At 42.1% G+C, this 16,315-nt stretch overlaps 1 protein-coding gene across 6 annotated transcripts in view; it reads left to right on the top strand.

The window, feature by feature from the left end:
* The window catches only part of fbl (pantothenate kinase 3 fbl), a 180,330-nt gene that overhangs the window by 22,451 nt on the left and 141,564 nt on the right, over window positions 1-16,315 (top strand). For all 6 annotated transcript variants that reach the window (XM_071665396.1, XM_071665400.1, XM_071665397.1 and 3 more), the window contains exon 3: window positions 1,039-1,217. In XM_071665396.1, coding sequence (XP_071521497.1) covers window positions 1,039-1,217 — 179 coding nt within the window. The remainder of the gene's footprint in view (window positions 1-1,038; window positions 1,218-16,315) is intronic.

Below are 16,315 nucleotides of genomic sequence, written 5' to 3'. Positions count from 1 at the left end.
AGTCGAGTGGCTGGAGCTGAAGTTTATCCTTGTTATTGACTTTATAACAAAAAGTGAAGGGATGCATGTCATTGGTGATGGGATGCATGACATATTTACATTAATTTTACCTTATGACTTCCCTATAAAGATTTTCTTCAGGCATATTAATACTACAAGGTATTTTTTATACCTGTTTTCTGTCCTGCAAGTTGCTGGAGGATGGGGAGAGAGCTTTTACTTTACTTTCCATTTCTTCTACTCCTTTAAGGGGATGGGGAGAGAGCTTTTGCTTTACTCTCCATTTCTTCCACTCCCATAAGGGGATTTTTTTTTTTTCCAGGCCAGACCACCTCGCTTGGACCTTGGGTCTGTGTTATTGTATGTGTAACACACACACACACACACACACACGCGCACGCACGCACGCACGCATGCACGCACGCACTGTAATAGCAATATCCCTGTTTTGGTGAGTGGACCAGTTCTTTTCATTGTAGATTTTGATGTATTTGTTTTAAGGGATTTGCAAACTCCATCACTCTAAGAAAGATTTGACTTAGTGTTATAGAATTTTTTTTTTTTACCAAGCTCACCTTTTCCCATCTTAGCAAGATTGTGCCATGAACAGATGAGGAAACTGCCTTACTCATTCACATCCACTCACTAGTTATCATGTAAAATGCAACAAAACCAGAGCCTCTTATTCAAAACTGGTCTCCAATTATGTATGCATGGTTCAGCCCAGTGACAGGACATCATCCCCACGGTGCTCCAGTTCCCAGTATCCCTTGTACAGTTTGCACCTTCCTGCATGTTCAGACTCTGATCCTTCAAAGCATCTTTCACTCCATCCTTTTACCTCTTTAGTTTCTCCCTTTTCCTTATTTCTTCTACTTCTAACATGTACCCTCTTAGTCATCCTTTCCTTATTCATCCACTCCATTTTTCCAAGCCATTTCAGCGCATCCTTTTCAACCCTTTCATACATATTCCCTTTACCACCATACCTCACTCTTACTGTATCAGAGATATTATGAATTTGAAATTTACTTTTAGCTATGCCATGGTTTGGAATGGACATTGGTGGAACCCTGACAAAGCTTGTTTATTTTGAACCAACGGACTTGAGTGAGGCTGAGGAGGAGAGTGAAGTGGAGACCATCAAAAACATCAGAAAATACCTCAAGAGTAATTCTGCCTATGGTGAAACAGGCCACAGAGATGCTCACCTTCAGGTTTGTTCCAGCATTGACTCTTGTTTTTTATATCAATCTGTAGAATATGCAGTATCGGATAGATGTGTGAATACTTTATGATATCTTATTATCTCATACAAAACCATCTCCACACACCAGTCCTTCTTGATTACGATTTAACTTTTAACATATTACATTGAATTTTAGGCTTTGGAGATAATGTTAATCTTCTCTAAGCACTTATATGTATTGCTATATGATTTAACCTCTTGAATAGCTATTGTTTATACTGTATACACAGGTGGATTATGATGTTATGTTGGCTTGTTCTATATCTGGATATAATAGGAACTTCAGATTACCAAGAATTGCCTTAATTTTATCTCGTTTGAAATACAAATGATGGCCAGAGCCACCTTACACTTCTATATTACAAATATTGGTCTTGCTTTATGCTTCATCAAAACTAAGTAGAAAGGGTAAATAATATTTTTACTTTGCATACACCATACACCTGTCCATATTTTCCTTTTGTCTCCACACTGTATCTTACCATTATGATTTACTTTTTTCATCACATGCCGATTTATTCTCACTTTTGGACAAAGCCCTATAAGCAGCAAATAGAATACTTGCTCATGGGAGTCAAAACATCGTTTCTCCCTAACAGGGTATATCCTCCAGGATTTTACCTCCTATGATTCTCATGGTATCTGTGATGCTGGCTAATGCTCATTAATTGGAACATGGCAACCACTCAACAAACTATGCTGGCTTATAACTTTACTGGCACGGGAGGACAGTTGGTATTTCCCATCCACCACTCCACTTCATTCAGTTGTTCATACAGTTATCCCTTGATAACTAGGCATCTATAGGGATGAGGCCTTTCTGATGTTGTGGATTTTCTGATTTATTGTAAATCCCCCAAAGTATGGGCAAATGCTGAAATAAACATGGAAACATTTATAATAATAATGAAAACAAAGTTATATTAGGTACTTTCCAACATCCAGGAGGATGTTTTAAAGCAGGTGTAGAAGTTCAGAGGGTCCGGGTGGTATTGTTAGTTCCATGGGATGATTTGCAGGGGGCTTAGAATAATTCACACTTTAAAGATTTAAACTGCACATGTTGTACTATATAGAATAGATAATTTATTACTTCTGTATTGTATTTCCCATCTCTCTGTACAAGGCACTTACAGGAATGTACTGTACAAGCACTTAGCACTATGCTACTCTATATATACAACACTCAACAAAAGTACTTATTCACTATCAGAGGACGTTTGTGTGCAGGTAGCTCAAGGGATACAATGCTGAGGTCTGAATCTAAGGTGTAGCAAGAGTAGAGGGAAGGAATATGGCTACTAGTTCATACCACAGATCCACTTTCTAAGGTTTGGACTCATGCAATAAACAGAAGTGATGAGTCACTGCATTTAGAGGTCTGTTTTTGTTCTTTCCACTTCATACTTGAAGTCCTCATGGATCTTCAGTTGCCTGTAGTTGGAAGTCTGTCTGTTGATGACATAACTTTTTAAGTCTCACAGGATTTTTTTTTTTTAATTATGTCGCTGTCTCCTGTGTTAGCGAGGTAGCGCAAGGAAACAGACAAAAGAATGGCCCAACCCACAACATACACGTGTATATACATACACGTCCACACACGCACATATACATACCTATACATCTCAATGTATACATATATATACACACACAGACATATACATATATACACATGTACATTATTCATACCGTCTGCCCTTATTCATTTCCGTCGCCACCCCGCCACACATGAAATGACCACCCCTTTCCCTCCGCATGTGCGTGAGGTAGCACTAGGAAAAGACAAGAAAGGCCACATTCGTTCACACTCAGTCTCTAGCTGTCATGTTTAATGCACCGAAACCACAGCTCCCTTTCCACATCCAGGCCCCACAAAACTTTCCATGGTTTACCCTAGACGCTTCACATATCCTGGTTCAATCCATTGACAGCATGTCGACCCCAGTATACCACATCATTCCAATTCACTCTATTCCTTGCACGCCTTTCACCCCCCTGCATGTTCAGGCCCCGATCATTCAAAATCTTTTTCACTCGCGTCTTTCCACCTCCAATTTGGTCTCCCACTTCTCCTCGTTCCCTCCACCTCTGACACATATATCCTCTTTGTCAATCTTTCCTCGCTCATTCTCTCCATATGACCGAACCACTTTAAAACACCCTCTTCTGCTCTCTCAACCACACTCTATTTATTACCACACACCTCTCTTACCTTTTCATTACTTACTTGATCAAACCACCTCACACCACATATTGTCCTCAAACATCTCATTTCCAGAACATTCACCATCCTGCGCACAACTCTATCTATAGCCCATGCCTCGCAACCATATAACATTGTCGGAATCACTATTCCTTCAAACATACCTATTTTTGCTTTCTGAGATAACGTTCTCGCCTTCCACACATTTTTCAACGCTCCCAGAACTTTCGCCCCCTCCCCCACCCTATGACTCACTTCCGCTTCCATAGTTCCATCCGCTGCCAAATCCACTCCCAGATATCTAAAACACTTCACTTCCTCCAGTTTTTCTCCATTCAAACTTACCTCCCAGTTGACCTGTCCCTCAACCCTACTGTACCTAATAACCTTGCTCTTATTCACAGTTACTCTCAGCTTTCTTCTTTCACACACTTTACCAAACTCAGTCACTAGCTTCTGCAGTTTCTCACCCGAATCAGCCACCAGCGCTGTATCATCAGCGAACAACAACTGACTCACTTCCCAAGCTCTCTCATCCACAACAGACTGCATACTTGCCCCTCTCCAAAACTCTTGCATTCACCTCCCTAACAACCCCATCCATAAACAAATTCAACAACCATGGAGACATCACGCACCCCTGCCTCAAACCGACATTCACTGAGAACCAGTCACTTTCCTCTCTTCCTACTCGTACACATGCCTTACATCCTCAATAAAAACTTTTCACTGCTTCTAACAACTTACCTCCCACACCATATATTCTTAATAACTTCCACAGAGCATCTCTATTATTTTTTATCATATGCCTTCTTCAGATCCATAAATGCTACATACAAATCCATTTGCTTTTCTAAGTATTTCTCGCATACATTCCTCAAAGCAAACACCTGATCCATACATCCTCTACCACTTCTGAAACCACACTGCTCTTCCCCAGTCTGATGCTCTGTACATGCCTTCACCCTCTCACTCAATAACCTCTCATATAATTTCCCAGGAATACTCAACAAACTTATGCCTCTGTAATTTGAGCTCTCACCTTCATCCCCTTTGCCTTTGTACAACGGCACTATGCAAGCATTCCGCCAATCCTCAAGCACCTCACCATGAGTCATACATTCATTGAATAACCTTACCAACCAGTCAACAACACAAGTCACCCCCTTTTTTAATAAATTCCACTGCAAGTACCATCCAAACCCGCCACCTTGCCAGCTTTCATTTTTCGCAACGCTTTTACTACCTCTTCTCTCTTTACCAAATCATTCTCCCTAACCCTCTCACTTTGCACACCACCTCGACCAAAACACCCTATATCTGCCGCTATATCATCAAACACATCCAGAAAACCTTCAAAATACTCACTCCATCTCCTTCTCACATGGCCACTACTTGTTATCACCTCCCCATTTGCCCCTTCACTGATGTTCACATTTATTCCCTTGTCTCACGCACCTTATTTACCTCCTTCCAAAATATCTTTTTATTCTCTCTAAAATTTAATGATACTCTCTCACCCAACTCTCATTTGACCTCTTTTTCACCTCTTGCACCTTTCTCTTGACCTCCTGCCTCTTTCTTTTATACATCTCCCAGTCATTTGCATAATTTCCTTACAAAAATCGTCGAAATGCCTCTCTCTTCTCTTTCACTAATTGTCTTACTTCTTCATCCCACCACTCACTACCCTCTCTAATCTGCCCACCTCCCACACTTCTCATGCCACAAGCATCTTTTGCACAAGCCATCACTGCTTCCCTAAATACATCCCATTCCTCCCCCACTCCCCTTACCTCCTTTGTTCTCACCTTTTTCCATTCTGTACTCAGTCTCTCCTGGTACTTCCTCACATAAGTCTCCATCCCAAGCTCACCCACTCTCACCACTCTCTTCACCCCCACATTCTCTCTTCTTTTCTGAAAACCCCTACAAATCTTCACCTTCGCCTCCACAAGATAATGATCAGACATCCCTCCAGTTGCACCTCTCAGCACATCAACATCCAAAAGTCTCTCTTTCGCGTGCCTATCAATTAACACGTAATCCAATAACACTCTCTGGCCGTCTCTCCTACTTACATGCGTATACTTATGTATATCTCTCTTTATAAACCAGGTATTCCCAATCACTAGTCCTTTTTCAGCGCACAAGTCCACAAGCTCTTCACCACTTCTATTTACAACACTGAACACCCCATGTACACCAATTATTCCCTCAACTGCCACATTACTCACCTTTGCATTCAAATCACCCATCACTATAACCCGGTCTCGTGCATCAAAATTACTAACACACTCATTCAGCTGCTCCCAAAACACTTGCCTCTCATGATCTTTCTTCTCATGCCCAGGTGCATATGCACCAATAATCACCCATCTCTCTCTATCTACTTTCAGTTTTACCCATATCAATCTAGAGTTTGCTTTCTTACACTCTATCACATACTTCCACCACTCCTGTTTCAGGAGTAGTGCTACTCCTTGCCTTGCTCTTGTTCTCTTACCAACCCCTGACTTTACTCCCAAGGCATTCCCAAACCACTCTTCCCCTTTACCCATGAGCTTCATTTCACTCAGAGCCAGAACATTCAGGTTCCTTTCCTCAAACATACTACCTATCTCTCCTTTTTTCTCATCTTGGTTACATCCACACACATTTAGACACCCCAATCTGAGCCTTCGAGGAGGATGAGCACTCCCCATGACTTCTTCTGTTTCCCCTTTTAGAAAGTTAGAATACAAGGAGGGGAGGGTTTCTAGCTCCCCGCTCCCATGAGGAATGCGTGGGAAGTATTCTTTCTTCCCTTTCTCAGAGGACAGGATGATAATTTTGGATATCACGTGAATCCACACTCTCGACCCATTCCTTTGCCTTCCAGACCATCCATTACCTCAGTCAGCTTGAGTAGACAAGTCAACCACATCCTCATCACTGTCCTCAGATTTATTACTAAGCCTAGATGCACTGGCAACAGTCTCCTCCTTAGTCTGATGTTGGTAGCCTGGTTCCTGAGAATCTGCAAGCCTCTCTACCATATTTTCTTTAGCCACCTCTGTCTCACTTGCCTGTGCATTATGCTCAAGAAATTGTATGGAACAAACCCCTGGAAATCTGTTGGGCCTTGGTGTTTTGGAGCAACTTCCTCTAAGCACTGGACAGAGTGGTGATAGGTACCTCTTTCCTGGCCACAGCCCAATGAAAAATTGTATTTTTTTTTTTTTGTATCCCCCTCTGTGTCATTCACCTAGTTACTATCATCCTGAATCACCACAAAATGCTCACCTACCTGCTTGCTCCCATAAATCCTCTTGCAGCTTGTTATCACCACCAGGTCCCTGGGCTGGATCACTGATGTGTTTGGGGACAAAAACATGAATAAATTTTATATATATACTGCTCAGCTGCTTCTGGGAAGGATGTGCTGTAGCTTTGTTAGGAAGTAGCCCTGCTTTGACATTTTCTGAATCTTTTCTCAGCTGTTAAATCTGGACTCTCCTCATTTTAGGCACAAAGTATATTTGAAAATACCAGTCAAATGTTTTGCTGGTGAACCATATGCTTTTGCTTGCTGCATAGTCACAGGAAGCTTGTCTGTGCTGTGCTGGATGGCTCATGGACTCTCTGAATTACCCACAACCATCATCTTGCAGCAATGACACCCATCAGCTTTCCCTTACATCAGGGCTGCCAGAGTTGACATACACTCCTTAAATATCTTCCAGCCAAGGGTGTGAGCCTCACTCTTTTATGCTTGAGGGTTGACAAGGAAGGACTTAAGGCAGAGGCATGTCTCATCCTCATTGTACACCTGGGACAGCAACAGGTCACTGTCCATGGGATTAATGAGATGCTCCTTGAAAGCTTTCACTTTGGCTACAGTGGCACTGAGAATTTCACTACCAGTTTTGTGATTGCTCAGGCAATGCTGATTCCAGAATTTAGATACCAATTGTGAACTTGCATTAAAGCCTTCAATATGCAAGTGTTCAGCAAAACATTCATTAGCATCCTGTGTCTTCCTCTCGAGGATACCAGAAGCATGCTCTTGCTTGTAATACTTGAACACTGCCTCCTCCAGATCAACAAACTTAATAGTTTTTATCCTCATCTTCCATTGCTGTGTCTTCCCCAGTTTGTCCTGCTGCATAATGAAAGCATGAAGCATGTCCTCCTGTTTTTTTTAGTTCATAGAAGGTTGATGACTGGGATCTTACACTCCTCACACACCATGTGCATGGAGGCTCCATCATCTGTATGGTCAAGCACTTGAACATATCTTTGATGCTTAAATGCTTAAGCTTGGCCCCCATCTTCCCATAGGGCTTAGAGGTGCCAGAGGAAGACCTTACCTTGGAAGATATGGTAAACTTGCAGCACTATGTAAAACAGGAAAATATGGAACAATGAGAAAACACCAGCATACATCCACCTGTGATTAGAGCTACATTGAAACTGACAGTGCTATGCTCACCAAGCCAGTCTGTCAGCTCCACATGCATCGCCAAATATTTCCCATTGATGTTGATGTTTGGGCATCTGTGGTAGCTCTTTATAGCAAAGTAGGGATCATAATTTTTTTGAGTTTGGGAGCTCCTTTGACTAAGAGAGGCTGTGCCTCTCTTTGAAGGAGCAGCTTATCCTAGTTGATGGGAAACTTGCTGAGCTTTGAAGGATATATGATCAACTAAAAGAGGACTTAGATGTTGAAGAGAAGAATGAAACACAGAAATGAAAAGTTGTAGTTAGTAAGGTAAGAAAGATGCAACTTAAAAGGATAATGTCTTAAGTGCAGGAACCTTTCTCTGCTCTGGAGGATGAGTGCAGAGGACAACAGTAAGTCTATCTCTGAGGGATTGGATGCAAAGGCGAGGAAAATTTTTAATTGTTGGTGATAATAAAGGTAGGTACATGGAAAGAGTCTTCTACAACATAGATAGGAAAAATAGGATGAGTATTTGTTTTCTTGGTGCCAGGCTGGGACATGTCTTAGACAGGATGGATGACATTTTATCTGGCAATGGGAACAAGCCCATTGTTTGCCTCAGTGTTGCAGGCAGTGACTTTGGAAATGCTAGGAGTGAGGAGTTGATTAGTAGGTATAAGACAACTATAGGTAGATATATGGGCATGGGTGGGATCCCAGTGTTATGTAGTATTCTGCCTGGTAAAGGAGTTAGAAGTGAGTGGCTATCCAGGGCAATAAGTGTAAAGTGCCATATGATTTAGTCCTGTTCAGACAGAAAAAGTGCCATTTACTGAAACCTTGGATACTTGTGGGAGGAACTCTATGTATGCTAAGGGTGGGATCCACTTTCTAGGGCAGGTGTGCTGGCTTAGGAAGACTGTAAACAGTTAGAGGATAGTAGTATGGGATAAAGTGAGCAGTTTGAATTATTAGCATGTTAAGTGTCTGATATGTTTGATGATACAGTGGCAGATATACCGTGTTTTGATCAGGGTGGTGTGCGAAGTGAAAAGGTCAGGGAGAATGGTTTAGTAAACAGGGATGAGGTAGTGAAAGCTCTGCACAAGATGAGGTCTGGCAAGGTGGCAGGATAGGATAGTATTGCGGTGGAATTTATAAAAAAAGGGGGTGACTATGTTGTTAATAAGTTGGTAAGGATATTCATTGAATGTATTGATCATGATGAAGTGCCTGAGGATTAGAGGAATGCATGCATAGTGCCAGTGTACAAAGGCAAAGGGAATAAAGGTGAGTGCTCAAACTATAGAAGCATAAGTTTGTTGAGTATTCGAGGGAAATTATATGGGAGGTTATTGATTGAGCGGGTAAAGGTGTGTACAGAGCATCAGATTGGGGAAGAGCAGTGTGGTTTCAGAAGTGGTAGAGGATGTGTGGATCAGGTGTTTGCTTTGAAGAATGTATGTAAGAAACACTTAGAAAAACGGATGGATTTGTATGTGGCATCTATGGATCTGGAGAAGGCGTATGATAGGGTTGATAGAGATGCTTTGTGGAAGGTTTTAAGAGTATATGGTATGGGAGGTAATTTGCTAGAAGCAGTGAAAAGTTTTTACTAAGGATGTAAGGCATCTGTATGATTAGGAAGAGAGGAGAGTGATTGATTCCCAGTGAATGTTGGTGTGCAGCAGGGGTGTGTGATGTCCTCATGGTTGTTTGATTTGTGTACGGATGGGGGTGGTTAGGGAGGTAAATGCAAGAATTTTGGAGAGAGGATCAAGTTTGCAGTCTGTTGTGGATGAGAGGGACTGGGAAGTGAGTCAGTTGTTTTTTGCTGATCATACAGCTCTGGTGGCTGATTCGGGTGAGAAACTGCAGAAGTTGGTGACTGTGTTTGAAAAAGTGTGTGAAAGGAGAAAGCTGAGAGTAAATGTGAATAAGAGCAAGGTTATTAGGTTCAGTAGGGTTGAGGGACAAGTCAACTGGGATGTAGTTTGAATGGAGAAGAACTGGATGAGGTGAAATGTTTTAGATATTTGGGAGTGGACTTAGCAGCAGATGGAAGCATGGAGGCGGAAGTAAGTCACAGGGTGGGGGGAGGGGGCAGAGGTTATGGGAGCAGTGAAGAATGTGTGGAAGGGGAGAACATTATCTCAGAGAGTAAAGAATGGGGCTCCCCCCCCCCCTCCATTTTCAAATTTCTAATGAGGGAAACAGAAGGAATCAACCAGGGAGTGCTCATCCTCCTCGAAGGCTCTCACTGGGGTGTTTGAATGTGTGTGGATGTGACCAAGATAAGAAGAAAGGAAAGATGCACAGTATGTTTAAGGAAAGGAACCTGGATGTTTTAGCTCTTAGTGAAACAAAGCTCAAGGGTAAAGGGGACGAGTGGTTTGGTAAAGTCTTCAGAGTAAAGTTAGGGTTGGTGAGTGGACAAGAACTAGTGAAGGAGTGCCATTACTCCTGAAGCAGAAGTTGTTGGAGTATGTGATAGAGTGTAAGAAAGTAAATTGTAGATTGATTTTGGTAAACGTGAAAGTGGATGGATAGAGATGGGTAATTATTGGTGCCTCTGCACTTGGTCATGAGAAAAAAGATCATGAGAGGTAAGTGTTTTGGGAGCACTTGAGTGTGTTAGCAGCTTTGATGCATGAGATCAGGTTATAGTGATGTAGTGATGGTTGATTTAAATGAGAAGGTGAGTAATGTGGCAGTTGAGGTTATGATTGGTGTATGTGGGGTGTTCAGTGTTGTAAATGGAAATGGTAAAGAGCTTCCGGATTTGCGTGCTGAAAAAGGACTGATGATTGGGTGAGAGTATGATTAAGTTTTAGATAGAATAAAAGATGTTTTGGAAGGCGGTAAATAAAGTGCGTAAAACAAGAGAAAAATGGGTACATCAGTGAAGGGGGCAAATGGGGAGGTAATAACAAAGTAGTGGTGAAGTGAGAAGGAGATGGAGTAAGTATTTTGAAGGTTTGTTGAATGTGTTTGATGATAGAGTGGCAGATATAGGGTGTTTTTGTTGAGGTGGTGTGTGAAGTGAGAGGGTCAGGGATAATGATTTGGTAAACAGAGAAGAGGCAGTGAAAGCTTTGTGGAAGATGAAAGCCAGCCAGGTGGCGGGTTTGGATTGTATTGCAGTTGAATTCATTAAAAAAGGGGGTGACTGTGTTGTTGACTGGTTGATAAGGATATTCAGTGTATGTATGATTCATGGTGAAGTGCCTGAGGATAGGCAGAATGCATACATAGTGCCATTGTACAAAGGCAAAGGGGATAAGAGTGAGTGCTCAAATTACAGAGGTATAAGTTTTTTGAGTATTCCTGGGAAATTATATTGGAGGGTATTGATTGAGAGGGTCAAGGCATGTACAGAGCATCAGATTGGGGAAGAGCAGTGTGGTTTCAGAAGTGGAGGAGGATGTGTGGATCAGGTGTTTGCTTTGAGGAATGTATGTGAGAGATACTTAGAAAAAGAGATGGATTTGTGCGTAGCATTTATGGATCTGGAGGAGGCATATGATAGAGATGCTCTGTGGAAGGTATTAAGAGTAAATGGTGTGGTAGGTAATTTGCCTGAAGCAGTGAAAAGTTTTTATCAAGGATGTAAGGCATGTGTACGATTAGGAAGAGAGGAAAGTGATTGGTTCCCAGTGAATAAATGAATAGAGAGAGAGAGAGAGAGGTTTACAGAAAAGGAGAGAGAATGTTGGGGTGAAGAGAGTGGTTAGATTAAGTGAGCTTGGAAAGGAGACTTGTGTGAGGAAGTACCAGGAGAGATTGAGTGCGGAATGGAAAAAGGTGAGAGCAAATGATGTGAGTGGAGTGGGGGAGGAATGGGATGTATTTAGGGAAGCAGTGATGGCTTGCACAAAAGATGCCTGTGATGTGAGAAAGGTGGGAGGTGGGCAGATTAGAAAGGGTAGTGAGTGGTGGTATGAAGAAGTAAGGTTATTAGTGAAAGAGAAGAGAGAGGCATTTGGATGTGTTTTGCAGGGAAATAATGCAAATGACTGGAAGATGTATGAAAGAAAGAGGCAAGAGGTCAAGAGAAATGTGCAAGAGGTGAAAAAGAGTGCAACTGAGAGTTGGGGTGAGGGGGTATCATTAAATTTTAGGGAGAATAAAAAGGTGTTTTGGAAGGAGGTAAATAAAGTGCTTAAGACGAGAACAAATGGGAACATCGGTGAAGGGAGCACATGGGGAGATAATAACAAGTAGTAGTGAAGTGAGAAGGAGATGGAGTGAGTATTTAAGGGTTTGTTGAATGTGTGTGATGATAGAGTGGCAGATATAGGGTGTTTTAGTCGATGTGTGAAGTGAGAGGGTCAGGGAGAATGATTTGGTAAACAGAGAAGAGGTAGTGATAGCTTTGCGGAAGATGAAAGCCGGCAAGGCAGCGGGTTTGTATGGTATTGCAGTGGAATTCATTATTACAGGGGGTGACTGTTGTTAACTGGTTGGTGGGGATATTCACTGTATGTATGATTCATGATGAAGTGCCTGAGCATTGGCGGAATACATGTATAGTGCCATTGTACAAAGGCAAAGGGGATAAAGGTGAGTGCTCAAATTACAGAGGTATAAGTATATTGAGTATTCCTGGAAAATTATATGGGAGGGTATGATCGAGAGGGTCAAGGCATGTACAGAGCATCAGATAGGGGAGGAGCAGTGTGGTTTCAGAAATGGTAGAGGATGTGTGGATCAGGTGTTTGCTTTGAAGAAAGTATGTGAGAAATACTTAGAAAAGCAAATGGATTTGTATGTAGCATTTATGAATCTGGAGAAGGCATATGATAGAGTTGATAGAGATGCTCTGTGGAAGGTATTAAGAGTATATGGTGTGGAAGGTAAGTTGCTAGAAGCAGTGAAAAATTTTCATCAAGGATGTAAGGCATGTGTACGAGTAGGAAGAGAGGAAAATGAGTGATTCCCAGTGAATTTCGGTGTGCAGCAGGGGTGTGTGATGTTTTCATGGTTGTTTAATTTGTTTATGGATTGGGTTGTTAGAGAGGTGAATGCAAGAGTTTTGGAGAGGGGCAAGTATGCAGTCTGTTGTTGATGAGAGGGTCTGGGAAGTGAGTCAGCTGTTGCTCGATGATGATACAGTGCTGGTGGCTGATTCTTGTGAGAAACTGCAGAAGCTGGTGACTGAGTTTGGTAAAGTGTGTGAAAGAAGAAAGCTGAGAGTAAATGTGAATAAGAGCAAGGTTATTAGGTACAGTAGGGTTGAGGGACAAGTCAATTGGGAGGTAAGTTTGAATGGAGAAAAACTGGAGGAAGTGAAGTGTTTTAGATATCTGGGAGTGGATCTGGCAGCGGATGGAACCATGGAAGTGTAAGTGAATCACAGGGTGGGGGAGGGGGCAAAGGTTCTGGGAGTGTTGAAGAATGTGTGAAAGGCAAAAACATTATCTCAGAGAGCAAAATGGGTATGTTTGAAGGAATAGTGGTTCCAACAATGTTATATGGTTGTGAGGCATGGGCAATAGCTAGGGTTGTGCAGAGGAGGGTGGATGTATTGGAAATGAGATGATTGAGGAGAATATGTGGTGTTAGGTGGTTTGATCGAGTAAGTAATGAAAGTGTAAGAGAGATGTGTGGTAATAAAATGAGTGTGGTTGAGAGAGCAGAAGAGGGTGTATTGAAATGCTATGGTCACATGGAGAGAATCAATGAGGAAAGATTGACAAAGAGGATAAATGTGTCAGAGGTGGAGGGAAGGAGAAGTGGGAGACCAAATTGGAGTTGGAAGGATGGAGTGAAAAAGGTTTTGAGCGATCGGGGCTTGAACATGCAGAAGGGTGAAAGGTGTGCAAGGAATAGACTGAATTGGAACAATGTGGTATACTGGGGTGACGTGCTATCGGTGGATTGAACCAGGGCATGTGAAGCATCTGGGATAAACCATGGAAGGTTTTGTGGGGTCTGGATGTGGTAAGGGAGCTGTGGTTTCAGTACATTACACATGACAGCTAGAGACTGATTATGAATGAATGTGGCCTTTGTTGTCGTTTCATGGCACTACCTCGCACGCACGCGGGGGGAAGGGGGTATCATTTCATGTGTGTCAGTGTGGTGGCAGGAATGGATGAAGGCATCATGTATGAATATGTACATGTCTGTGTATGTATATGTATGTATACGTTGAAATGTATAGGTATGTATATGTGCATGTGTGGGCATTTATCTATATACATGTGTATGTGAGTGAGTTTTGCCATTCTTTCATCTGTTTCCTTGCGCTACCTTGCTAACGCAGGAGACAGTGTCAAAGTATAATAATAATGATAATAGAAAAATATACTATTTTATTATAGTTTGTTGCTGTCTCCCGCATAAGCGAGGTAACACGAGGAAACAGACGAAAGATTGGCCCAACCCACCCATATACACATGTATATACATACAAACTCACAGACACGCATATACATACCTATATATTTCAACATATACATACATATACATAGGTAAATATTTTTTATTTATTTATTTTGCTTTGTCGCTGTCTCCCGCGTTAGCGAGGTAGCGCAAGGAAACAGACGAAAGAGTGGCCCAACCCTCCCACATACACATGTATATACAGACACATCCACACTCGCAAATATACATACCTATACATCTCAATGTACACATATATATACACACACAGACATATACATATATACACATGTATATAATGTTCTTGACTTCCAAACATTCTTCAAGGCTCCGAGAATTTTCGCCCCCTCCCCCACCCTATGATTCACTTCCGCTTCCATGGTTCCATCCGTTGCCAGATCCACTCCCAGATATCTAAAACACTTTACTTCCTCCACTTTTTCTCCATTCAAACTTACCTCCCAATTGACTTGACCCTCAACCCTACTGTACCTAATAACCTTGCTCTTATTCACATTTACTCTTAACTTTCTTCTTTCACACACTTTACCAAACTCAGTCACCAGCTTCTGCAGTTTCTTACATGAATCAGCCACCAGCGCTGTATCATCAGCGAACAACAACTGACTCACTTCCCAAGCTCTCTCATCCGCAACAGACTGCATACTTGCCCCTCTTTCCAAAACTCTTGCATTCACCTCCCTAACAACCCCATCTATAAACAAATTAAACAACCATGGAGACATCACACACCCCTGCCGCAAACCTACATTCACTGAGAACCAGTCACTTTCCTCTCTTCCTACACGTACACATGCCTTACATCCTCGATAAAAACTTTTCACTGCTTCTAACAACTTGCCTCCCACACCATATATTCTTAAAACCTTCCACAGAGCATCTCTATCAACTCTATCATATTCCTTCTCCAGATCCATAAATGCTACATACAAATCCATTTGTTTTTCTAAGTATTTCTCACATACATTCTTCAAAGCAAACACCTGATCCACACATGTTCTACCATTTCTGAAACCACACTGCTCTTCCCCAATCTGATGCTCTGTACATGCCTTGACCCTCTCAATCAATACCCTCCCATATAATTTACCAGGAATACTCAACAAACTTTATTTATATTTATTTATTTTTCTTTGTCGCTGTCTCCCGCGTTAGCGAGGTAGCGCAAGGAAACAGATGAAAGAATGACCCGCCCCGCCCACATACACATGTATATACATACACGTCCACACACGCAAATATATATACCTATACATCTCAATGTACACATGTATATATACACACACAGACATATACATATATACACATGTACATAATTCATACTGTCTGCCTTTATTTGTTCCCATCGCCACCTCGCCACGCATGGAATAACAACCCCCTCCCCCCTCATGTGTGCGAGGTAGCACTAGGAAAAGACACCAAAGGCCCCATTCGTTCACACTCAGTCTCTAGCTGTCATGTAATAATGCACCGAAACCACAGCTCCCTTTCCACATCCAGACCCCACACAACTTTCCATGGTTTACCCAAGACGCTTCACATGCCCTGGTTCAATCCATTGACAGTACGTCAACCCCGGTATACCACATTGTTCCAATTCACTCTATTCTTTGCACGCCTTTCACCCTCCTGCATGTTCAGGCCCCGATCACTCAAAATCTTTTTCACTCCATCTTTCCACCTCCAATTTGGTCTCCCACTTCTCCTCGTTCCCTCCACCTCTGACACATATATCCTCTCGGTCAATCTTTCCTCACTCATTCTCTCCATGTGACCAAACCATTTCAAAACACCCTCTTCTGCTCTCTCAACCATGCTCTTTTTATTTCCACACATCTCTCTTACCCTTACATTACTTACTCGATCAAACCACCTCACACCACATATTGCCCTCAAACATCTCATTTCCAGCACATCCACCCTCCTGCGCACAACTCTATCCATAGCCCACGCCTCGCAACCATACAACATTGTTGGAACCACTATTCCTTCAAACATACCCATTTTTGCTTTCCCAGATAATGTTCTC

The sequence above is a fragment of the Panulirus ornatus genome, chromosome 10 (genome assembly GCF_036320965.1).
Source record: "Panulirus ornatus isolate Po-2019 chromosome 10, ASM3632096v1, whole genome shotgun sequence".
In the NCBI taxonomy this organism is placed as follows: Eukaryota; Metazoa; Arthropoda; class Malacostraca; order Decapoda; family Palinuridae; genus Panulirus; species Panulirus ornatus.
This window is presented reverse-complemented; position numbering and strand designations above follow the sequence as displayed.